Source organism: Falco punctatus, assembly GCF_963210335.1.
Source record: "Falco punctatus genome assembly, chromosome: 6".
Lineage (NCBI taxonomy): Eukaryota > Metazoa > Chordata > Aves > Falconiformes > Falconidae > Falco > Falco punctatus.
This window is the reverse complement of record NC_137585.1, coordinates 31,437,370-31,463,249: the sequence shown is the minus strand read 5'-3', so window position 1 is coordinate 31,463,249 and position 25,880 is coordinate 31,437,370. Positions and strand designations below refer to the sequence as shown.

The 25,880-nt window shown below is 41.0% G+C and overlaps 3 protein-coding genes across 4 annotated transcripts in view; 2 read left to right on the top strand and 1 right to left on the bottom strand.

Moving 5' to 3' along the window:
* ALDH1L2 (aldehyde dehydrogenase 1 family member L2) overlaps window positions 1–1,460 on the top strand; it is a 33,786-nt gene extending 32,326 nt beyond the window's left edge. The window contains exon 23 of the mRNA XM_080394023.1: window positions 677–1,460. Within this exon, the coding sequence (XP_080250149.1) occupies window positions 677–732 (56 nt within the window). The 3' untranslated portion in view covers window positions 733–1,460. The remainder of the gene's footprint in view (window positions 1–676) is intronic.
* Window positions 1,461–1,884: 424 nt separating this feature from the next.
* Window positions 1,885–11,281, bottom strand: NOPCHAP1 (NOP protein chaperone 1). Of its 2 annotated transcripts, XM_080394029.1 has the most exons (5): window positions 10,968–11,281; window positions 9,242–9,562; window positions 7,904–7,990; window positions 4,681–4,817; window positions 1,885–3,108 (listed from the first exon to the last, which is right to left on the bottom strand). In XM_080394029.1, exons 1-5 carry the CDS (start codon window positions 11,143–11,145, stop codon window positions 2,926–2,928), a joined length of 906 nt encoding a protein of 301 aa, XP_080250155.1. In that variant the 5' UTR covers window positions 11,146–11,281; the 3' UTR covers window positions 1,885–2,925. The 2 variants fall into 2 exon arrangements, with proteins under 2 accessions (XP_080250155.1, XP_080250156.1); XM_080394030.1 differs by lacking the exon at window positions 7,904–7,990.
* Window positions 11,282–11,993: 712 nt separating this feature from the next.
* Window positions 11,994–25,880, top strand: part of SLC41A2 (solute carrier family 41 member 2) — a 54,717-nt gene continuing 40,830 nt past the window's right edge. The window contains exons 1-3 of the mRNA XM_080394025.1: window positions 11,994–12,138; window positions 19,895–20,636; window positions 23,308–23,415. Coding sequence (XP_080250151.1) covers window positions 20,082–20,636; window positions 23,308–23,415 — 663 coding nt within the window. The 5' untranslated portion in view covers window positions 11,994–12,138; window positions 19,895–20,081. The remainder of the gene's footprint in view (window positions 12,139–19,894; window positions 20,637–23,307; window positions 23,416–25,880) is intronic.

The window sequence follows — 25,880 nt, the reverse complement described above, 5'->3', positions numbered from 1 at the left end:
CCCTCAGAATGATAATTTAGGTTTCTCCTCTAAATCTGTAAGAGCAGGGGAAACATTTTTATGTCTTAAAATGTCATCAAAATTTTCCAACAGCCACAGAGGAAGTTGCGTTACAAAAAGCTTTTCTTTTCAAAACCATTTTTAAAATAAGTGGAGTCTAGTCTGTCAAACTTTACAAGTCTGGACAGAACAAGCCTTGTGGCAAAGAAAAATGAAAGAAAAAAATAGTCAGATTTTTGCTTTTGGAATCTCAAGCAAGCGTCAGACATTTCCTGAAACTAAAATGAGTAATATTATCCGGAAAAAAAAAACCACCTACAAATTTTTACACAGCTTCTCTACCTAGAAACTTTTAACATAGGCAAACCGAAGCGTGTAAATTCAGCTCTGAACCCCCAGTGGCTACCCTACCTAGAGACTGCCACCCGGTCCCACCCAGGTGGCTGCTTGTTACATTCCAGCTCCTTTTTCCTTCCACATCTATTGGGTTTGGCCTGTTGTCAAACCAGTTCTGTAAATCTCAGTGGGAGGGTAAGTTAATTAGTTTTCATTGTTCCTTAAGGACTCAAATATTGGCTACAGCATTTTAAATTTTTTCTTAATGATGCCGTTAGAGTCTCTACAACATCCTCTAATTTAGCTGCTATTCTAACTGATGAATATTGTCCTTGTACAGGTGAAGAAGCTCTTCATGAGTATCTCAGAACCAAGGCTATCACTGTGGAATATTAAAAGTAACAGCTTCACTTGGAAAGTAAACTTTTGGGCCAGTTTGAATCTTAATGACTCCATGAAGCGCTTAATACCATGCCTGGGATATGCTGTCTGCAGTGCTACAACTGAAAAAGAAAACAAACCCAAACCAAAACAACCATTCCATGGATAAGTTTCTATAAATCAGGTCCAAATTTTAGTTTCCCTGACAGATAAAAGCATTTGGAAATGAACCTGAAGTTATTTATGTTATGCAGCAGCAGCTATTAGCGCAATGCCCCCCAAAACCCCAAGAACGTGGTTTAGTTTATTTTTACAAATACAACTGAAGAATGAGTTCTCACATGCCTACTTCTTATTTGTGTGAACATAATATTTACATAACCATTTTAAATCCTTAAGTCATTAGGCTTCTCTTAAAGTTGAACTAAAATATACCAATTATGCCATTTTTGCTATAAACCAGTTCGTTTTACAGTAGCAATTAAACGTTCTGCTCTGGTGATCCTTCAGCAGTACAGAAGACCTTTGTGCCATAAGAAGTAAATCAATGCAAGAAAGTGCACTTACTATGATCTTTGTATAGTACATACAGAGTTGAACCTTGGTGTTAAACTATGCATATCAAGATAAAGTTACTGAAAATATTTTCTATCTTTTTGTTGATATGGAAGATGTGATCTGCCTGCAATTTGAAAGGTGGTTACATTAACAGATTAAAATCACTTTTTGTGTCTGTGCACACAGAGTGTTATCACTGTTTTATACAGCACAATTATTACTGTGTCTTTCATACTTTTTTTTTTTAATCTATGGGAAAATCCCTCATAAAATGACTGAGTTAAGATGTTGGCTTTCAAACTTTCTACAATTTAAAGGAAATTTTCCATAGATCTGTGGGCGGCCATTAGAAGTAGCAGTCCCATTCTTTGATTCCCATCCTTCCTCTTTGCTAAAATATTCTGTGGTTTAATCAGTTAATCCCACTAAATCATGTCCCCATTCTATTTTTAAGAAGCTGCGTTGTGAAAGAAAGACCAGAATCCTTATTATTTCTCACCATAAATACTACAGAAACAGATACTAAAACTATAGCTTTAAGTATGGGATTAAAAGTAAATTCTCTAAGTAATTGCAGGTTTCAAGTCATGACAGTAATATTTCAACAAATACAATAGAGAAAATTTTACTTTAATGGTGCAGAAAATACAAAGTTCCTTTAAGAAACAAATAATGACATCCAGGAGCATGACACTTCTGAAATGCAAAATGATCCATGAAGTAAATACAACAGTCCAAATCACCGCATTTGATCAATCTGAGGTAAGTATGAATGAGACATACTTTCACTGATTTTGGCTTCACATGTGTTTCAAGCTAACCTAAGTACAGGCCAGCTGAGAATTCACCTTTTTATTCTTCTAGCAGTGACAGCTGTTAATAAAACGGAGAGGACAGAAACGTGGCAGGGGAAGCAGGAAATGAAAAGTGTAGCTTAAAGCAATTGTAGAACCACAGAGGCAGACTTGGCCATTTCAGTACTGAGAGTATCTGCGCTACAGCTACAAATGTTGCAGATCCGAGCTAGTAACCCCCCCATAATGACAGGGAGCTCAGGGCAGGGACGGAGGGTAAGTAACCCTTGGCTGAACAGTCTTCTTGAGTCATGGTGGTCCTTACCCATCGTAGCTGATCTTGAAATGACTTCAGCTGCTGCTTTAGTGTTCAGCAGTTATTGTCATAAATGCAGTGCAGACATCTAATGTACTTTAAGATAATGTTTAATATTGAAGACATTGTACATAACACTTCACAGAACATAGAATATAAAAACCAAAGCTTTTTTCCTAGTTAACTCTTTCCTGCCCTCAAAGCAAAACCTTCTTCTAACACACTACAAAAATCTTTCTTCAAAGCAACAGAACAAGAATTTTAACTTAATTAGTTCATGTGCCCCACGTTCCAGCTGCTTTCTTAGTCTAACCTACTATACAGTTCATTTCCATGTTGTTTGATGAATAAAACAGTACAGAAATCCAGCCTGCCTCTGAAATCTCCACCGTGTAAACTATAGCATTTCACATGATCCTGAGGGACGCTGCATTGGGAAACAAAGTAGTTTCAAGGGCCTTTTCTTACTTCAAAGTAAGAAAACACAATTTGGTTGGCGGTGTGGCGGGTTTTTTTTTTTTTACGCAAAATAAAATGGATTTACTCATTTGCTTTGCTATCCAAAATTTCTATTTTGCCCTTTTCTCCCTTTTGTTTAGGAAACTTAATGTTGTCTATTGTCACTTCATCAGTTATATAGTCATCTTCAGATTCTGAGTCATCTTCTGAAGTCAGTATCTCTTCATCTATATCAGAATCATTCAGTTCAACTACAGCCACATTCTGAAAAAAAACCCCTTTAGTTAGCACATTATACATTTCTATACCACTTCTGTCATTTGAGTAAAACATAAAGCAAACACATGAAACAGCCTACTACCATAAGAAAACCACAGCCACAATTAGGAATACTTTTGGATTCTCCTAAGATTATGACAGATGCCATTAACAGATTCCTAAATATGTAAACTGCCATTTATATTGCCCTATAGCAAATATAAGGCCATTTTTATATCATTATCAAGGAGAGAAATGAGTCAATAGCTGAACTCAGCTGGTCTAAATCAGATATTTAAACTGATAAGCAGGAGGCATCACAACTAATTTTCAGTAAAGACTTCAAATGAAACCATTTAGTGTATAAGGGGTCACAACATACATACAAGTGTGTGTGTGTATATTTACTAACAAAGTTCATATCTCATAACCTAGTAGTGTTCACAGCACAACTACTGCAAAATAGCAAGTAGTTGAAATCATGAGGATATTTTTTCAAGTAAAAGTGATCATGTACTTCCATACACAGAGCCATGATTTTTGAGGTCTGTTTATCTCTCTGAAAATACCTATCTTAAACTGATAATCTTCACCTCAAAAACTTCCTGTATGCAGCAAAGCAAAATACAGGAATTTGATACGCAAGTAAATGTCTTCAGTGATTTGCAAATAGCATTAAGCTATTAAACACTAGGTCTCCTGGCTTGTTTATTATAAATCCAAGACACTTGGCCAGACAGTGTCACATGAAAAAAACTTTTAAAAATCTTGTCCAAGTTACCCAATTCATTGTTTTCTCATTATTTATTTAGACTTCTTCAGCATATACGAGCACTGGACAGCCTACTGCATATAGGCTGGACACAACCTATATGAACTCTGAATCCAACCAGTGGCCAATAAATCGTTCTGACAGCTCACACACCAGACCCCAGGCTGCCTTATTTCTGCATTTTATCTTGTGGGTCTGCAGGCCAGAAGGCACTTGTCTGGGACATGCACATATCACATCACCTTCTTACTAAAATTTTCTTACATGAACATGTGGCTGCAGCACTTCAGTTAAAAACAAAGAAAATATGATATGAATGTAGATAAATAGACTAATACCAGCCATAAAGGATCACAGCAACACTAACAACTCTTCCAAACCCAAGACCTATTACAGCCAGTCCTAAAAATACCCACAAAGCACAGCTGAAAGCCAGTTATTACTCTTACACTAAAGCCTTCTGTTACACCTTACTACACCTTACGCTGTCCAGTTTCTAAACCACATTACTCATGAGACATTTAAAATACGATTTATTACTTTTGATTCAGAGTTGCTGATTCAAAAGTATGTGTTATTCTGGCCTTAAACTACTTCATCCCCAGTCAAAAAATTTCAAGTATGAAAACCAAGTAGTAAATTTTAACCAAATAGGCATTTTTATTACATCTATGTTTTGAATTTATGGAACACGGACTAAAATGGTAAAAACTTAGCTTTATCTATTGAATTGCTCATTTTAAAATCAGAGAATTATTTTAATCACATTGCAATTTACTTTATAAAATCAAAAATATAGTATTTACCATTTCTATAACTTTTTCTGTTGCACTGTCCACATTTTCAATATCAAACTGATGAGCTGGTGCTGTTACCATTTTTCTTCTTAGCTCATCATTTGCGTGGGCCATCTGTGGTAAAAAACTCTGTACTCGGTCCAAAACTGGAAAAGAAATAATTATCACATGTATATATACAAACAGATGCACATTAGTTTATATTCATACCGCAGAAATCTGAGCAGTTAAACAGATTCCGTTTCAACTGTAATTTCTAGCTGTCTACCATCTTTAAGATATTTTAATAGCAGGATTTATTACAGTATTCTTTTTTGCAAGACACAAACAGCAAAAAGATATCAAATCTATTGGTCAGCATGTGGTGCAGGAATAAATTGCTTCAAAATTCCATTTGGATACTTAAAACAAAATGTGACTACTTCACAGAAAACTTGCTTGTAAATTCCATGGTTTTAAATATATATTGAGTGCCGTCTTGACTAACTTCCACATCAGCATTATCTCCAATGGAAATACATCCTCCTTTCTTCCCTATGGAAAAATTAGCTGTAGCACAGATGCCACTGATGTCATGCTACACTAAAAGTTCAACATAATTATCAAAAGGGGCTCTGAAGTTAAGATGGTGGGAGAGAGACAGATGCTTTATGTTGAAGTACAAAGCACTTACCCTCTCCAGAAATATCCCTCTAGCTCAATGGGACTTCCCAACACTTTTAAGATAATCAGCGTCATTAGGAGAATCACACCCATTTCCCTTCCATGGAGAAAGGGAATATCTTCACCTGCCTCCAGAGTTATTTCAAATAATAATCTTTGCTCCACATGTGCAGGTGAGCCAATCGCTAGTTTTCACTCTCTGGGAAGTAAAAGGTACTATTCCAAGTGAGCTCCACAGAACTCTTAACAGGTATCATCTACCTTTGAAACGCTATTGTCTTTGTAGAGACTTTTTAACCAGGAAAGAATTAAATATAACAGATACTTTCTATTACTTTTTAAATCACAGCTCAATCACAAAATAAAACTACAATAAATTGATAGGAATCAATTTTAAATTGAACACTTTTCTACACCAAATATTTTATGCTGAGAAATCACTTCTGGAAAAAAAATAAGCCCAGATCAGCAAAAAACCAACAGCTCTATACTGGAAAAGAACAACCTGAGACTAAAAAACTCTGGCATATTTTCATGAAGACAAAAAACTCCCGAATTGACATTACACGCCCTTTGACACAGTTTCCCGCAGCATTCTCCTGGACAAACTGGTGGCTCATGGCTTGGACAGGTGTACTGTTCCCTGGGTAAAAAAAGATGGCTGAACGGCTGAGCCCAAAGTGTAGTGGTGAATGGAGTTAAATCCAGTTGGCAGCTGGTTGCAAATGGTTTTCACCAGAGCTCAGTACTGGGGCCAGCCCTGTTTAATATTTTTGTCAATGATCTGCACGAGGAGATCAAGTGCACCCTCAGGAAGTTTGCTGATAACACAAGTTGGGCAGGAGTGCTGACCTGCCTGAAGGCAGGAAGGCTCTGCAGAGGGCTCTGGACAGGCTGGACCAACGGGCCAAGGCCAGTTGTATGAGGTTCATCAAGGCTCAGTGCTGGGTCCTGCACTTGGGTCACAACCACCCCACACAGTGCTACAGGCTGGGGGCAGAGCGGCTGGAAAGCTGCCTGGTGGGAAAGGGCCTGGGGGTGCTGGCTGACAGCCGGCTGAGCGTGAGCCAGCAGTGTGCCCAGGTGGCCAGGATGGCCAGCAGCGTCCTGGCTTGTATCAGAACTAGTGTGGCCAGCAGGGCAAGGGGAGTGATTGTCCCCCTGTACTTGGCTCTGGTGAGGCTGCACCTTGAATACCGTGTCCGGTTTTGGGCCCCTCACTACAAGACAGACACTGAGGTGCTGGAGCGTGTCCAAAGAAGAGCACCGAAGCTGGTGAAGGGTCTGGAGCCCAAGTCTTACGAGAAGCAGCTGAGGGAACTGGGGTTGTTTACCCTGGAGAAAAGGAGGCTTAGGAGGGACCTTATCACTCTCTACAACTGCCTGAAAGGAGGATGCAGCGAAGTGGCTGTCAGTCTCTTCTCCCAGGTAACAAGTGATAGGACAAGAGTAAATGGCCTCAAGTTGTGCGAGGGCAGGTTTACATTGGATATTAGGAAAAATTTCTTCACTGAAGGGTTGTCAATCTTTGGAACAGGCTGCCCAGGGAAGTGATTGAGTCACCATCCCTGGAGGTATTTAAAAGACATGTAGATGTGGTGCTTAGGGACATGGTTTAGCAGTGGACTTGGCAGTGCTAGGTAAATGGTTGGACTCTATGATCTTAAAGGTCTTTTCCAACCTAAATGATTCTATGATTCTGCTTTCAAAGAAGAACAATGTTGCAGCACAAACAAAATAGGAGGCTGCAACAAGACTTTTACAGTCAGTCAGATTCTACTGTCTGGTCAGGTTCTACTGTCCATGCTGCTTCTCCTTCCTCCAAAGGCCAGACCACACTACTCCTCCTCCATCCAACCACCTCTCCCACCAACCTCAGGGCTATTTAACTACTTAGCTGGAACGAGCTACAGCTGCACATCATCCATGTCAATCAACCCACTGCCTTCCAGGCAAGGCCACAGCTGCAAGTATCAATGCTAATCAACCCACTGCATTCCTCTACAGAACAATTTTTACACTACATCCACTTATGCATGGAGTTACACCGAAGCGAATGTTAGCAATCTATTTGTAGCTTTGACTAAGAAAGAAGGAACACAACTTGATTAAAGAAAAAAGTTTTCTTAATGCGTTCAAATTAATTTGTTATGAATGAATGGTGATACAATCTGGCTTGATAATTTTGCCAGCACATTTATTAAAAAGTGAAGTTCTGAAAGTGATCTACGTTAGCTTGCATCAATTTGAAAGTAGTGGACTAAATGAAAACCAAAGGTACAACCTGGCAAATTCACTATAGGCAGACAACAGGAGTATTTCTGCAAGGAGAACTAAATCCCTAAACCTTACAACTGTAATGCCCAGTATGGCAAAATCTAGTTTTGCAGAAACAGCAGTTACATGATTAACCTGTAGGACATGCAACTGCAGTGGAGAACCTAGCACCAGCAGAAACAGAACACACGAGTTTCTCCCTTTACTAATGCAAGGAAAGCACTGAAGCAAAAGTTACTCCAAAGATGTTACCTACTACTTGACACTGTTCCAATAATGAAGCCCTACTTACCATTACTCCTTGGCATCTTAACAGTCTGTAAAGTTGTGGCCTTTTTGCTGCTACATTTTGAATTAATCAACAAAGTTTCTTCCAGCCCTGGAAACAAGCAAGTATTTGAAAGTTTACCTGTGTCAACTGCAAATGTTACATTTTCACTGTAGGGCTCTCTTCTTGCTGCTACTTTCCCACTTTCTAAATAAAACAAGACTAAAGATGAAGATTCAACTGTCTCTGCCTCCAGGAATTCCACTCCGCTTTCCTTCAAATACTGTTTCTTGATGTCTGTTTGGGGTGGTCATCTCAGTATTTCTGTATGTAGTAGGTGGTGAATGTCTAGAATTTGCTACCACAAGAGGCTGTGAAAGCAGATGGATGAGCAGGTTCAACATGGAATTAGACAAATTCAGGGCAGCAGAGTCATAACCAGATACTAAAAGGACTGAACAGGAATGAACCCCCTAGCATCCATACACCTACAACTGCAGATAATGTGCAATTACAAGAATGGGGAGCACACAGTGCTTAAACAAAATAGTTCTCTGTAACTATCATCTGCTATTGCTGTTCTTGGAAGAAAGAACACTGGGCTATATGGAACACTGGTCTGACCCTGCAGATCACTTCTTACAGTCTCCCACTGTTTTTAAAGTCTTTGTCAAAGATATATTTAATGACAGTTATCAACACAAAGAGAAGCTACCTTTAACACCCTGCAGCAAAACACATCGAAGCACAGCTAATGTGTGCTATCCAAGCTGATTTAAGCCCTTTTCCTCGTGTGTGTGACTGTGGTGGCAATCAATGAAAGCGGGCCACAAACTGCGGCGCTGATGACCTAAATTTAACTATTTGCAAGAGTTGCGCCATAAAATCCAAACGATGTAGGAAAACTAGTTAGTTTTTACACCCGCCAAGAGAGCCACATGCCCTCCATCATTAACTAAAGTGAAGCTTCAGTTAACATTTTTTTTATTCTCACAGAAAAGTCATTACTACTGTCGATACTAATTTAAAGTGGGTCTTCCCCCGTATTTACTGCGTATTATCGTAGTAGTGCCCGGGAAAACAGGTGTGCTTCAAAAAACGCGAGATGCCATAGCAGTGAAGCGGCCGGCTGAGCCCCTGTCCCGGGCTGCCCACCGGCGGGCGAGGCCGGGCGCCCACCTCGAGCCGAGCCCCCGCTCCCCGGCTTGGCCCGCCCCGACCTCCTGGCCCGCCGGGCGCCCGGCCTGAGGCCTACAGCATCGGTCTCGGCCCAAAGGCGGGCGGAAGACCCAGTTCAGCCTGGAGAGCGGCGGCGGCGGTGCCGCCGCCCCGACCGGCCCCACACCCCCGCGGGGCCCTCACCTCCACGGCGTCCCACGGCCAGCAGCTCCCGGGAGCCGGCCATCCCCGCCGCGCCGCCGTCCCTCGCCATGCCCCGTTCGACCCGGAAGTAGCTGCGGGCCGGGCGCTCACCGCGGCGAGGCGCGGCGCCCCCTGGAGGGCGGGAGGGGAAGAGCAGCCCCGTAGCTGCGGGCCGGGCGCTCACTCCAGCGCGGCTCCCCCTGGAGGGCGGGGAGGGGCAGAGCAGCCCCGTGGCCGCGGCGGGGGTGGGGTGCTCCTCCGGGGCGCTACCGCCGCTCCTCATGTCGGGTATCCGGCAGGAACACCTACGCTCACGTAAATCTGGGGTTAAGAATGCAGAAAAGAACATAATTCACCTCACTAAACAAAAACTTTTTTTTTTAATCTTTATGAAACGATTTATGAAACAAAAACTCCATCCCATCACACGGAGGAGAAATGGGAGTATGAAACTAAGCTGCGAGCAGGTAATGTTACTTGAACGCCCGCCAGCAGCTGCTTTTCTTTGAAAACTTTCCCATTTTCATTATCAGCTTTTAATGAATGCATCTAAAATTAAATTTCAGACCCTGAGGGAATTTTAGTTGTCATTTGGAAAAGACTCTTACACAACTACCAAGTTGATGCTGGCCAACCTGTTATTCAAGATTCGTTCTGCAGTTTCTGTCCCTATCTGTTTATAATCTAGACAATGTGAAAACTATAAAAAGAGAACTGAATAGTTCATGAAGAGACGAGACGGGAAGTCCAAGCCAAAAATGAGAAAAAGTAGTAATCAGGTAAGCGGTGTTTATGTGCTGTCATCACAAAGAACGCAATAAAAAACCCAAACCCCAAACAAACCCAAAGCAGATCCCAGTATGTTAGAATTAATTAACACAAAGGAGTAAGAAGCAAACCACCTGCGAGGCCTCAAGTAAGAGACTGCACTGCTGTTTTCCTGACAGACTGGCCCAAGCAAGTGCCCTCTAACCCTTTCCCAGGCCATCTGGAATGCCAGGTGCATGCCACTGAATTTGCTGCCTGGTTTGCACCTTTCTACTCAACTGTGCTCCAGAACTTTGGTTTCCCAGAAAAATCCTATTGTGCTTCAGTGAGTGAAAAATCTTGAGGACTGAGGTTTTTGCCTTGGGCCACAAAAGTGAGTCCTTCTGAATTTGTACACAGCCCAAAATAACAGCGTGTGAACCTCAAATAATATATTTTGTCTTTGGGTATTACATGATTTCAGCAGAGGGAGGGGCATAACACTGTCAAGGAACCTGTAATAGGGAGTGATGAAACAGTTGCCCAAGATCACCAGATAAACAATTAGAAAAGCTAGAAATAGCACCCTCAGGTGCTATTCCCAAACCTCAGGTTTGTAGTCTTAACTCGTTGGCAACAGAGGCAGAAGTGATCTTTATCTGATTTTGCAAGGTGGCCCAACTGCGTACCCACACTGCTTAACACATGAGCACACACAGGGCATGGATATATATGGCTGCTACTAGGGTAGAGGGACAATAGCATCAGTAGCTAAAATTCCCAATACATTCAGGCATGAGACAGCATTCACATCTGAATTAAGAGCCATGAGGTGTGGGCTGCTTCATTCATTTGGTGCAGCATTGACTTGAGCGTTCAAGCTGGTGCTGTCTATTTCCCTACTGTAGTGCAGATTGTTTTGGCCCCAGTCCCATACATACACTCTCCTGTGCTTAAGTTTCTGCTTTTCCACACATACCCACAGCAGCTAGCTCCATTTTACAGCAGACACTTGGTGACTTGCACATGCCGTCTTTTGTTCTGTCAATGGAAAGGAAAAGAGATGCTGTAGACCTGGCTGCTGTCACTGTCATTAAATCCTGGTTCTTTTTTCTTCCTCTTTCTTCCCTTCCACCTTCTACTTGAGGCATCCTCATGACTGCGAAGTGTTGAGCAACAGTCAAGGAAAAATGCTAGTAATGATAATGAATGCACAAATGTAGCTGGCTGGGCTATTTTCAGGTATTAATATAAAGTGTGTCTCAAAGCAAGAGCTTCGAGGATTGACTGAGAGGGCCCAGCAGGCCTCGGCTCCACGCTTCACTCAGTGCAGGCAGTGATGCCAAGGGAGCCGCTCGCAGGCTCACACTGAACGCTGCCGGCAGGGCAGCCGGGCCCGCTGGGCAACCAGACTGTTCCAGCTGGCCCAAACGTTTAAACAACTGCATTCCCAAGGAAGCCGTTATTACCCAGGTGGCAGGAAAGCACGAAAATGTCCCAGTAGCTGACATTCTGGAGTCGACACCAAACGGCGACCCCCGCGCTACGCTGCTGCCGAGAGAGCTTCGGCGAGTGGAAGCCCGGGCTCCGGCCCTGCGACTGCTCCGCTCCCGGCCTCTGCTTCCCCCGGGCTGCGGAGCATCGGCCGGGCCCCGGCGGAGGGAGCGAAGCGGGGGCGCCGCTTCGCCCCGTGCCGCCACCGAGCACCGGGCTGCCCGGGGGAAGCCAGAAGGCGCAGCGGGCAGGGGAAGCCCCTCGGCGCAGGCAGCCGGAGCTCGCCCGGGGGTGTCGGGCCGGGCTGCGAGCCCGAGCCCCGGCTCCACCCGCCGCAGCCCCGTCCCGTCTTCTCCCCTCAGCGGCGCGGCGCTACGGCTGGCGGCGGCCCGCGACCCCGCCGCTCGGCCCCTCCCCCGCCCGCCGCCGGCTCAGAGCGGCCGGTGGCAGCGGCGGCTGCTGCGCATCACGGGCCACATCATCGCGGGGGCCGCCCGCCCTCCCGCCGCTTCCGCGCCTGCTCAGTGGCGGCGGCGCTCACCTAGCTCCGGAGCTGTCACCGCCGCCGGGCTGGTCCGGTCCCTCCCCGCCCGCCGCCTCCCCGCCGCAGCGATGGAGCGGGATCCCGGGCCGCTGCCGGCATCGCCCTCGCCCAGGTGAGGGGAAGGCGCGGCCCGAGGGTGCGGCGGGGGGGGGCGCCGGCGAGGGGTGAGGGTCCGGGGCGGGCGGGCGACCTGCCATCCCGGGGCGAGGCAGGCGGCGGGGGCCGCGGGCGGGAAAGTTTCCTGGCGAGCGGCCCTGGAGGCGCTGCGGCCCCTGGGGCGATGCGCGGGCCCCGCCCGCCGCGCCGGGGGTGCGCGGGGACCCCCCGTCCTCCTGCCGCGCGGGGCGAGGCTCGCCCCTCCCGCCTCCCGGACGGCGGGCCCTGAGGCGGCCGCCCGCCCCGCAGCCCCTCCGCGCCCCCTGCACCCGTACCCCTCGCCCCGGCGGGCTCCGCTGCCCGCCCGCTGTCCGGCGCCCGGCCGCGGCTGCCGAGGGGCTGGGGCCGCCGGTGCCCTGCGCGCCCCAAACCCTGCGGCTCGTTCCACCGTGCGCGCAGGACGCGCTCCCTGGGCAGCCCGGGCGTGAGCCTCGGCCTGGGACCCTCCGCGGGCGCCAGGGCCGCCAGCGCTGCCGGGGGCCTTGTTCCCTGGCGCTCCCCGCGCCCCGATGTGCTGGCACGTGTGCCCACCTGTGCCCAGCCGCCCGATGTGCCACCGCTGGCACAGCTGGCAGACGGGCACGGAACCCGTACCCACACAGCACACCTGCGGGCTTCGACCATCACCCTTTTATTTACAAGCGTTGCAATTAACACATAATGGTATGTTGATGCTCTTTCTGTACTTTTCTGCCAAAACATAGGAGCGATTTACTCTAGTTTCTACTCCATCATTAACTCTTAATTAAGTTCATTTGTAACTGTGCCTCTTTCTTTAAGTTCAGTGAACATTATCCTCTCCTTTCCCCCAGCCTGCCCCGCTGCCCAGGATGCCCATGTGTGTCTTCCTCGCTCGTATTTGATTGGAGATTATAGACTGCACTACGTTAGCCAGGCTCTGATAAATAGGACATACAAAATGAAAGAATTTTTTAGCCTTAGTGTCAGGAACAAACCCTAAATACAGGAAAAAATGTCTGCTTATTTATCTTTTCTAGGTAGAGTCCTAGCAGCCTTTAGTAGACATCCTAAGTTATCCTCACTTTTACCAGTTCAGTTTCAGTAAAAAAATGGGAGCACATGGGAAGACCTGTTCTGGCAGCATTCCCTACATATACTGCCTTAAAGAGATTGTGAAACTGGAACCATAAACACTACAGTAGACTGGCAGACACTTTAGAAGGACAAATAACAGTGTATCATTTTCTTTTCAAATACTTTAGGGTATTATCCACAGAAAACAATGTGAAGTCTGTATCCTAGTGCCTGAGTTAATAAGCAATTCATCCCTCCTTGTTGATGACAGTAGAAACCTGTAATCACGTTCTCCAATAGTACAGTTTGGACTCATCCTGGTTAAATCCCTCTTGATTACTTAATCTAGAGGACTGCCTGATCTCCGCTATTTCACACTTCACCATGGGCTGGGTGTGATTTGCCTGGTATGTTTCCTGTTGGTATTCTGTTTGGATGATCTTAGAACCTGACCACATTTCACAGCCTTGCTACCTTGTTTCTGGCTCCGCTTTGGTCTCTTCTAATTGAGTTGCCTTAAAAGTGCAGAGGCAAACCAAATCTTTTTTTCCCCACAGCTGCTTTTCTGTTCCTTGGGGCCAAATCTGAAAGTTGCCATGTTCAGGAAGTGGAATGCAGCAGTCTGAAAACTGAGCCTGAGGCTGGCTGCTCTTTCAGTGTCTTATATTCAAGAAGGCATCTGGAGATTCTTCAATATATTTTTTCCCCCTTCTTTTTTTATTTCTTTTTTTCTCTCTTTTGTTTCTTTTGATATTGATTTAACCTAAAACTGCCATACAATAAACACCATGTTACTCAGTTTACCGCATAATATTTAAGAAATGGTATGTAATGCCCATACATCTGCTTTGCACACAACATTTGTTGATCTTCAGCATGTTTTTCAGTCTTTAATACTCAACATTAAGTACCTGCTGTAAATAATCTTAGTCCAGCATACCACCTTGGGTTCTAGATTCTACAAAAGAGTTCATGATAATGTAGTCCGTTTGTTTACTCTCTATGATGCTGAGGTGGTATGATGTAGCTTTCACTTTCTGCTCATAGCTCCACTACAGCAATGTAAACAATTAGCCACAGCTGTGATAAGGATCTCAGTGTAATACCAGGAACTTGTATGTACATAGGACACAACAGCAGAGAAGAGGCCACGCAGATGCCTGTAAGTCTTATTCTGAACTTAAAGACAGCCCCCAAAACCTCACATTTCAAACTTCACAGAATCTCAGAATTATTGAGGTCAGAAGGGTTCTCAGGAAATTTTCTCCTCAGCCACCTCTGCTCAGCGTAGGGTCAAGTAGAGCAGGCTGCTTAGGGCCATGTCTCAGCTAGGTTTCAGATATTGCCAAGGATGGCGCCTCCATAACCAGGAAACCTCTGGACCAGAGTTCAACCACCTTCATTGTAAAAAAGAAAAAAAGCAAAAAGCTTTTTCTTACATTTAAATGGAATTTCCTGTGTTTCAGTTTGTGCACGCTACCTGTCATCCTTTCATTGAAGAGTCTGGCTTCTTCTTTGCAGACAGAAAAAGAGTCTTTGAAGCCAGAAAAGAATCCAGCTTCATATTTGCTTATTATGGCAAAATATTAAAGCTCAGTATTTCATTAATGTTTCAGATTACTTTCCTGAATCCCTTTCCAAGGCTTGTTGTTGTACCGAGAGAGGTTTCTCAGACAGACACGTTTAAGCTATAGTGTTTTATTGCGGACCACCTAGAAGTGCAACACAGAGATTATTATTGCTTTGAATATTACCTGTACAAAAATATTTGAAGTTTTTGGGAAAATGGGTTTTGACTGTGGTGTGATTAGCTTTGGATTCTGTGAAAGCTTTCAGTATTATTTAGATAGGTGTTATCTTTTGGTTTTTTTAGCCAAACTCTGAAAGAAGTCAGAAAACTGATTTTCCCAGGCCTAGACTTCGGTAAATATTTGTTTTAGGCTGTCATAATGTCGACTCTACAGAAGTTTCATACTTGATGATTTACCATTCTTCCTCCTTCCTCCTTTTTTTGAAGGTTCTTAAGAAAGCACAGTGATTTAATTACTAATTGTTTTCATGCTTTAAATAAGTTATCAGCAGTCTAATCACTATATGATCAAATTTAGCTGTAGAATGCAGTCTCTTAATCCTGCTTGTGCTAGATGTTCTTTAAACCCTGGGAAAGCATAGAAGAAACATCTCTTTTCCATGCTGTTGAGAACTAATTCATGGGTATGTCTGAAGCAGTGTTGGCAATTCATTTGGGTAATGATGAAGAGTGTTCTTGCTGCCTTCTCATCGTCATCTTTCTCAGGTGAATCAAGACCAATCAAGCCAATCAAAGGTGAAGGATGGAAAAATGTGATAATGATCAGGTGTTCAGTTTCACAGCTGAAGTATCTGAGATTTTTCTAAAGCAGCTATCAGTTTCCAAAAGTCAGCATCTCTTCCAGCTCATGGCCCTATTTTCCACACCATCTGCTTCTGCCTGTCCATTTGCAACATCATATGAACTGTCTCTGTGTGTGTTTTTTAAAATGCTGTATGCATTAATTTTGTTAACTCTTATAGGTAAAATTGGTTTGTTATCTGTTGGATTGCTAAGTGTCTCACTTTTCAGGAACACAAACAGCAGGGTATGGCTGTATTTCCTGTTTGTTTATGTTTGCAGAGCTATTTGTTTATGTTTGTTTACATTTGTGTATGCTTGCAGGGCTGTCAGAGAGCTGAATAATATACAGTAGTTGTTATGTGGTATAAAATGTATGAAGAAAAAGAAGAAACTGTTAAAAGTAGGCACTTGGGAAACAATAAAGAAATGGAAATTATTATATTCATAGTCTGGATATAGCTTGTTATTCTGCTTGTAGAGACAAAGACAAGGTGTCCTTGCATTTCACGTATAGTGTGCCAGGTATGAGAAATTTGAGGCTGTTTCCTGGCTTCTCAAAGGATCTGTGTCTCTCTCATTTCCTTTTTTTAGTACTTCAGCTTCCTCTGTAACCTCCTGGTTATATGGCAAGAAATCAGATTCACTTATCACCTCTTCCTACAGAAACCAGGGATGGGATTTTTGAAGATCTTTACCTCCTTTTCTTCATATGAGTTATTCAAGTAGAGCTTGCGTCTTTACCTGGCCATGTCTTTTCCAGACAACAATAACATTAGCATTGTTCTTGTCAATGATAAAGCTGAGTTCTTGTCCCTGAGATTATACTGTTTCTTAGATGGTTTGTTGCATTTTGTAGGCACAAAAAAAACCGCCTAGAAGTTTATTAGCATTCTCTAACTTAGGATAAAACTATTGCATCACATGACATTTGGAAAATTGTCTTTGTTGGAACAGGTTTTCAGAAAGGAATAGTTACATTCGTAGTTATGTCCTGTCTGTATGCTCTGAAGAAGTAATTAATTTTCACTATATCGTATATTTTTCAGTTTGTCTTAAATTCTCATTTTTTCAGCATTTATCATTAGCTCACTTTTTGTCAGTCCAAGTCTTTTGGTAGGAAAAACATAAATGACTATGAACCAAACTTCTTTGTACTACTTCAATTGTTAGCTGTCCATACCAGCCGCTTCCTCCCTTTCTAACTTGCTAGTTGATTGAATTATTTTTCTGTTTTGTTTTTTTTTTTCCCTCTTAAGTGCCATTTCTATTTGTTAACACTTTCTCATATTAAATGAAACCACAATCTTTCCAAAAGATTTCTTAAAAAAAAAAAAAAAAAAAAAAAGATAGTAAAAACTTGAAAGGAGAAAAATCCATATGTTAGAAAGATACAGATAATTAACCAAAGTATTTTTGGCCAGAGTTCCAGACCAATTAATAATTTCTGTGAGTCACTGGTCTAGCACTCCGGTGATGTGACTGGAGGACATATTGGAGAAACCACAATGAGAGCCAGACTCTGCCTTGTTAAAGCTACTGGGAAATTTTCTTAATGTATTCCTCCACAAGTGAAATAAAATCCTTCATTTGTTACTCCTCCCCTCGCCTCAAAAAAGATACCCCCTTTCCCCCTCAAAATAACCCCAAACCCAATGAGGATGCTATGGGTCTGTCTCTCATGGACACTTTTGGATCTTAATTCTACATCCCATATTTGAGTTCTGACATAAAGTTTCACTAATCTAAATGTTTCTTGTGAGCAACTGAAACTCAGCCAGCTGAAGTGGTCCAAAGCTTTTCTGCAAGCTTCCAAAGTAGCGTGTCGCTTCCCATCATCATAGATCAGTTGGCAACCTTCAGCACCCTAGGCTATACCCTTCCTGAAATTTTAATTTTCCTCAACTGCCATGAACTTCTCTTCTCTTGTATTCCTCTTAATACTTCTATTCTTTGCTGATGTCATAGAAGTTGGTCATAGTTAGGTTGATAGTTTAATGTTACTTCTGCTTCTGCTTGTCTTTTTTTGGACACCATTTCTTCTTTTTTTATATAGATAATGCCACTTTGGGCCAGGAAGAAACAAAATTGCCTCTTCTTGTTCTGCCTTTCTGTAGCACTTAACAGAGCACCATTTTGGCCTGTGGTTAGAGCTCCTCTGGAACAGCAGCAAAAGTTGTTTTGTTATTCCTAATTAAAGTGTGTGGAAAACAGGACTGAGGCCTAGGAGTTTTTACTGCGCTTACTCTAAAAGGTTCAGCACAGCACAATCTGCTACAGAGCGACAAAAGATATTGCAGGAATCCTGGTTACTTAAATTACTCTCTTGGTCTTGTGGAAGAAAGATCGCTTTTTTTTTTTTTCTCCAAAGAAGCTTGACTTCTTTCTAAATCAAGCAATTAACTCCATTGGCATTTTAAAAATATTTGTTTCTTGGTCAGAGCTCCCTTGGTTAAAGCAATTGGTAGAGGGATAATCTTAGTGTTGCATCTGAGTCATCTCTTCACTCAAAGAAACCCAAACCAAGTAATCCTGTGAGCAGCAGGACTTTTGAAGTTGACTTGCTGTGGCTGTGTATGAGTGAATTGTGCTAACTAATGTTTGAGGATGCCTTTACAGCAAGGGCACAGATTTGGATATCTTACAAGGCTGTTAGTTACTCAAAGCTTTGACTTCTCTACTCTCTGCCAAATCTATCTGAAATTGTTCCAGAAATACTGGATGACTTAAAAACATTGAAGCGGAGGGAGGGAAAGTATAGGGTTCATACTATAAATGATATGATCTTAGGAGCTCTATTTTCTTAGAAAACATAGATTAAAAATCCTCCAGCCCTAAACTATTTTTATTTCCTGCAGTCAGTAAAAATACGTTTTCACAATTCTGCATAGATATAGTGTCCTGAGCTTGTGGAACTGTGTTATCCCACATCATGCTGGTGTAGTCTGCCTGACCTTTGCTTCTTTGTTTATGCCAATCGTTTACTTGTATTCATGGAGTCTAGCAATAAATACCAAAGTCAGCAAAGCTTCAAGTCATATTAAGACTATTCTTTTAGTAAATTACCATAACTATTATCACAACATGAAAACTGAAGAAGAAGGTAAAGTGGCTTCTGATGGAGGAAATGTCAAATGACTGGAGGCTGCCACTGTATCACTGCTTAATTTTCTACCATGATAGAAATTTTGAAGCTGAAACAAATGCTCATTAAATCACATTTAACATAAAAGATAAAAAAGATTATATTTGCATGATTTGCAGAAAGCAAACCAAACCGACTGCATCTAGTGTCAAATAGTTACATTTTAGTGGTCACTAGACATTGGAATAACCAATCTTTCAGGAAATATCTGCAACCTACTCCTCATGCAAAATTAAATTTAAATAAGATTTTTAATAACTTTATTTTAATTATCCTAACTCCTACCCTTTTTTTCTAATTACATTTTAATATGCCACATTTATGAATACATTAATGTAGGTTTATTTTTACATTAGACTAATGTGAGCTAAACTAATTGGTCTGAATTTCATTACTGTCTTTCCTTGATATTGGAGTATTTTATGAAAAAATGTCCATTTTTATTATGTATATAGTAGCTTTTTATTTTTAACATAATTTGTATGTTTCCTGCAGAGGAACATCAGTCGTTACCATTTTAAATTAGCATGCTTTTGAATTGTACATATCAATATTGGTTTGCCATGTTTTTATGGGGATGGAAGGCAGGAACTGTCAACACATGAGACCTTTGCCACCCAGAATATTGCTTTGGGTTTACCACCTCTGATAGTGTTTTGAAACTTGGGGTTTTTTTTCCTTAATTTTTCTGGGCTCCTTGCCATTACTGTAGAGTGGGAGGAAAAAAGAGTGGCCCCAAAGTGCATCATGTGGGTTCCATTTGTCCATATCCTTGCACCTTGCAGAAGTATTTTTCTCTGAGGACTGACTGCCTTCAGGGCTGATGGAAGCCTAGAGCTACCCACAGTATCTGCCTGAAGACTTTCACTTCCTGGGCTTTGAGAAGGCAAAAGCTAGGTCCTCACCGATTCCCTTACAATCTACATTGCTGTCTCTTTCTTTGTTAGAAAGTATATCGGTATGTGAAACTTCCTTACCCGCCAAGTTTCCCTTTTTACCTTCTAATTTCTTTCAACTCATGCAATTAAATATTGGAGAAGATTGGCATTTCTACAAATATTTGCTTTGGAAAGATACTGGGTGGTCTGAAATTTAAACCGGTGTCTTTTGTTTTCTGTAGAGTTAAAGTATTTTAAAGCTTGAATATATACTTTTTTGCAGATCTAGCCTTGCTTATGGATTCGTTGAAGATCTGAGATCAATGAAAAAACATTTTTGCATGCAAAAAAGGATCATTTTGGTTTATCTGTTTTAAAAGCATCATGTGGCACTTGATGACTCATCTACAAGATTTCTTCACTGACATCTGAAGAACGAAGTGCTTTTCAACTTGTACTTCTGTAGCACTATGACTAACTGTAAAGGCAGATCTACCATCTCCAAAACAAATAACAAAGTTCATGACAGAGAAGGTTTTGTGAACTGGACCATAAATCTTAATACAATTCAGTCTGATAAATTTTTGAGACTGCTTTTGAGTATGGTTCCTGTTGTTTACCAAACAAACCAGGATGAAAGACACAAAAAAGTGAATGGTGTCTGGCAAGATGGATTACAACCAGCAGGACACAATTTTAATGTTAGGGCTGAACAACACACAGAGTACCATCACTTCTCAGAACCAAGTTTTCATGGTAGTAATGGACACAGCCCATCTAGCTGTAGCCCTAAATATGATGATTTTACTAGCTTTAATTACTGTGATGGAATGGACACTTCAGAAACAGATGCCATGTTGCAGGAAGATAACCTGTCTAGTGACAGTAATGATGATATCATTGTGGAAGGAAGTAGAAAACAACCCAAAGAATCTAGCAGTATTATGGCATTACAGATACTTGTACCTTTTTTGCTAGCAGGATTTGGAACTGTTTCTGCTGGCATGGTTTTGGATATTGTACAGGTTGGTATTTGCTTTGGAAGGTGTTTTTTTTAACAGGTAGTCTATGAGGTTTATAACTAATGTATGATATCGTAGATGTTTACAAATAATTAGGTCTGTGTACAGTTCTGCTACTATGAACATCTTCTGCCCAAATCTCATCTTAAACAGTTCCAATGTTTAATTTGGAGTCATTCAAGCCTTGGTAAGAGTTGTTCCTTAGCCACAGTGAGCTGGTGAGTAGAACTGTTACCTTCTGCCTTAAGTAAGGATAGAAATATAATTGATAGTTCAAAATTCTGTTGACACTAGTAAAAGTATACATAGTCAAGTGGGAGTTGTAATTAACTGTGATGCCGCAATACATAGGAGTTTAAAAAGATCAGAGGAATGTATTGCCTTATCTCCTTGTGTGCTTCAAGTCTATACAATTTCTGAAGTGCTGTGTAAATTTGGTCCGTGATAATGCATATGGTATATGACGATGTGCAATACATTTGTATGTTATATGAAATTCATATGAAGTGATTTAGAGCTGTTTTGAATATTCAGGGGTGTGTGTCTTTTCAATATAACATTAGGTACACTGAACACTGGGAATTACACACATTGGCGGTGTGAACAGGGCTGCAGTCACATCCACCTTGAAATATAGTTGTAGTAGGTCCAGAGAAACCAGATTATCTTGGTTTGTGGTAGCATATTTAACTGATAGTAGTTATTCAGGACTAGGATAAAACAGAACTTTCTCTCAAGTTTAATAATATTTTAAAAACCTGTTTTGGAGTATTATATCACTAAGACACTACTGATACAGAAGCTTTTTAGGACTGGTTTCTAGGTTAACATAGTTGTAGATGTCAGAAGCATTTCAGTGGAGTTAAAAGTAACAGTTGCCTATGAAATAATTCTTTCTGCAATGATATTTGAAAAAAATTCAGGAGACAGTAACAGTTAAGAAGGGTTTATTTGACTAGCTTATTTTCTTGCCTTCTCTTTGCATTTTGAAGGCTGTATTTACTTTTATTTCCTACCTAATAAGTTTTTTTAAAACCAGAAATTTCCTATAAGTACAAACCTCATGGATTATCTCTTCCTGTATGAGTAGATTCACAAAAAAATATTAAAAAATATGAAATAACCACAATAATCAAACTGAAACACAGTAAGCAAATTAATCTGTTCTTTTGTTTTGTTTCATTCAGCTTTAGGGTTTTCTTTAGCTACACTTAAAGAGTTTACAAAGTTAAAGAGGGGTAAGAAAGAGGTGGCTCTTTGTCACTCAAAATTTTGAGAGAGTAAAGGAAGCTTGACTTCAATCAATTGCAATGAAAAGACACTTTTTTTTTATACATCAAGGAAAATGAAAATGAAGACTGACATGCAGACTTCACTGCTTCCTTGCACTGTTTTGCACCAGTCTTGTGTAAGACTGTTCATTTACATCTTGCCAATCTGTTCTTCTTACAGATGCCTTATTTACACCCTGTTGCAATTTACTGCATGACACAGCATAACGATCAGCCAAAAGATGCAGTTGTGCCTACTGCCACTACTGGCTTCCAACCAAATGTTTCACCTTGTCTTCCTTCCTTTAAGGGAGTGTGTTTATATGGCTGGTTTTTGAGCTGGACTGAGATATATCTTAATTCTTCCTCCTATATTACTTCTAATCTTTATTGGCTTTCCATCCAGCTCACCGTGAATGAGAGAGACGTGACACAAAGGCTAAAATAGCTGTTGTCATTACTACCTTTTTTCACTTTAAACTAAGCATTAAATTGTGATGTCAGTAAAGCAGGATCTTGAAATATGACAGAACATGTTTTGAAAATGAAAATTTGAAGACAACAAGGCATTCTAAGCTTGTTTTTTATAAACCATTTCATGGTTGTTCTTTCCCAGTAGTAAATACATGTGCAACTTCACATATAGGTAATTCTTAGATCTTGTTTACATTTGAGAATTGAATTCTTTTATTTCAGTTAAAATAATAATTTAAATGTTTGCAAATCCCTGAATACAAAGGCAATTTACCACTTTGCTAGTTTAGTAAAGTTGATAAACGATCACAAATTAAATGTGTGGATTGACAGGCATAAAAAGTAGCACAGCATTTCAGTCCTGAGAACTCAGTGCATGAAAAATTAAGGGAGAATTTGCTTTATGAAATCTGGGTTTTGGAAAACTACTCTTCTAAATTTCACATTTAGAAGTAAAAGAATAAAGATAAGGTTTTCCACTTACAGGCTTTGTTCATTTGACAGCTGATTCCTTGCTGTTTTAATGTGAGGCTTCTACACAGCTGAAAAGAAAAAGATGAAAATATTATTGTAAGTTAAGAGCAGAATTCAAGAGCAGTCATAGTACCTGGTATTATTTTGAAGTCATGAAAAAAAAAAAGACTTCAAATTAATGACATCTTTTTTTAACTAGGTTTGTTTTAAGGCCAGGTTTTGTGTATCTTACTTTTGGTATTCTCATCTTTGAAGTAGTAATATGCAGTCATAAATCTATTTCATCTAAATAGGTAACAGTTCTGGCTTTAGACTTTTAGGTCTACTATAAAAAGATTGAAAAAAATATTTTTTTTAGAGGATTAAGTTATAAGTCACAGAATTTTTTTAATACTTTGTGGATGGTGTAAAGAGAATTTTTCAGTTGAATGTTTCCTATTGTATCCTTTATATAGCACTGGGATGTGTTCAAGAATGTTACTGAAGTTTTTATTTTGGTTCCTGCACTTCTTGGTCTCAAAGGAAATTTGGAAATGACCTTGGCATCCCGGCTATCAACTGCTGTAAGTAACTTTCTTTTTCCCTTTGCTCTTCAGATATATGTTGTAATTATTTCAAAAGGAAAACAATTGTTTGGAACACAAGTATTTTATGTTTATGGCTTAATTAGGCTGTTCTGGAGGCTCTTTAAATAAGTTATTAAATTGGCAAAGTTAAAAAGGTGACCCATTTCTAATCTCCACACATCAGTTTTACTACTTCGGTCTCTTCTGAGTCATCATTCAGAACACATGAAATAGATTTTTGAGATTTACATGTGTCTTCTGTAAGGTTGACAGATCTCTTTGGCTTTGAGGGGGTTTGAATAGGCTAACAAGAAGTGTAGGTTTTGAACACATTTTTCTAAAGACCACTTGTGTGGCACCAAAATAAAGTATTGCTAACATTGCTATTCCAGAGCATTTTTGATCAAACTGTAAGAAACTCTTTTGTAGCTTTCTGGCTAAATAATTTTATTCCTTTTTTTGTTGTGGTGTTTTTTTGTGTGTCTGCTTATTCTGCGTGTGTGAGCACAGTAACACAGCATAACTGGTTTTTTTCTATGTCTTCTTTCTTATGTATTTGTCATGGTTCTTTTCTATGTCTCAGGGTATGCTTCATCCCTTCATTTTTTCCAGCCTCAGCAAGCCAGATTACTTTACCATGTATTTTTTGTATGTGTGTGAATACTATAGTGAACAGAATGTTCTAAGAACATGGCTAAACTATTTATGGTAGCTGAACTGGGTATCTCTGTAAGACAGTGACTAATACAGTGTTTCTCCTTTACATGATAATTTTTCCATTCTCCAGCAAGGCCCCCATTCTCGGCCTCTTCCTGCTCGAATGAATCTTTCTAGGAAATGTTTGGTTAAAGTTGTATATAGCTCCAGATGAGACCTTACTATGGTTTTGTGGAATAGCACTTCCCTATTTCTCTTGAAACTTGCTCTTGAAACTTTGTAGGTTTATATGTACCCATCTGCCTAGCAGTGTCAGATTTAGACCTCACAGTCACTTTGTGATCGACTGTGTCCTTGTGTTTCTCCTTTTGTGTTATTTCCAGCTGTCACTCCCATCTTCTGTCAGAAATATGTTAGTCCTAAGTGTATGACCTTGCATTTCTGCTGTTGAATTGTTGCTGTAATCCTCAATGTCATTCAGTTTTTGCATGATATTACAATGATTTCTATTGACATGCTCTCCCAGTTTTCTGTGATTAATAAATTAATGACAACAATAATAATTAACACATTATATTTAGTTATTACTTAAATGCATACTGGGATGGACATAGCCTTAGCAGTCCTATGAAGGTTTGTTTGTGTCATGTCCATTATAAAAATCAATTACTTTTGCCCCATATCCATTCCTTCATACATAAGAATTGATGTGTTTGTTGTATCTTTATCAATGGCAGCCTTAAGCTATTCAGTCTTGGTTTCTGTTTGATTTTAATGCTCTTACTTTTCTGGGTGTTCTTGCTGTTTCTTAAGAATATTTTGTGTTTAAGCCTTGCTGCCTTTACGTCAGGAATTAATACTTTTGTCTTTTACTTCAATTTTTTTTTTTTGGTGTTGATCTGTTGCTTAATTTGTTCCTGACTGGTACAGTTTGTGGCCTGAGAATTGGAAGTGCTTGTATTGCACAGCGGAAAATACACCAAGTCCAAGATCTACCAGTGCCTTACTGAAGGCTTAAAAAATAGAGGGTCAGAATCAGCTCCACTACTTTTGCTTCAGTTAATGGGATTTTTAATTCTTTATCTCAATCGAAATTATGACCTTCGCCAGATCACAACTCCAGAACTTCTTCTGTGGGCCAGTCAATGGCTTATTTCCCGATCCTCACCAATGCCATTTCATTTGTGAATCTTGCAGCTATCGGGAGACATTTGGAAAAGGGTCATGCAGACTCTTTTTCTGCACTGGGAACCCTGACCTTGGTTCTTACTGTCATGAACTGTTACCAAAAGTCAAGGAGCTGATCTCCCTCTCAAACATGCAGATAAAGGATACTGGACTTCCCACAACACTGGCGGTATGTTCAGTGGTTAACTGAAGCTGGCATCATGATGTTCAGGCAACTCCCCTTAATCCAAAATGACATTCTTAAAGGTATCCCAGTAACTGTGTCATAACATGATCTGTAGATGTCTTGAATGTGATTTTTCAGAGCCTATTTGGCCGTTTGAAGCCCAAGCTCCTACTGAGACTCGAACAGTCCATTCTGAGAGGGTTTATTTAAGGAGTGTTGCCAGTGCCACTTACCACGGTCATTAAGTGGTATCTACTGCTCTTCAGACCTTGTCCTCTAACTAAAAAAAAAAAAAAGTAAATATAGGAAATTATAGAAGAATATGTATGCACTTGTTCATTTCTTAGAATAATTTATTTGCTGCCTTTCCAGCTGCTGCCTTAGGACTGGACTTAGATCATTTACAGCATCACAAGTCTCTACCTGTAGCGTATAAATGAGAAGTTAGAAT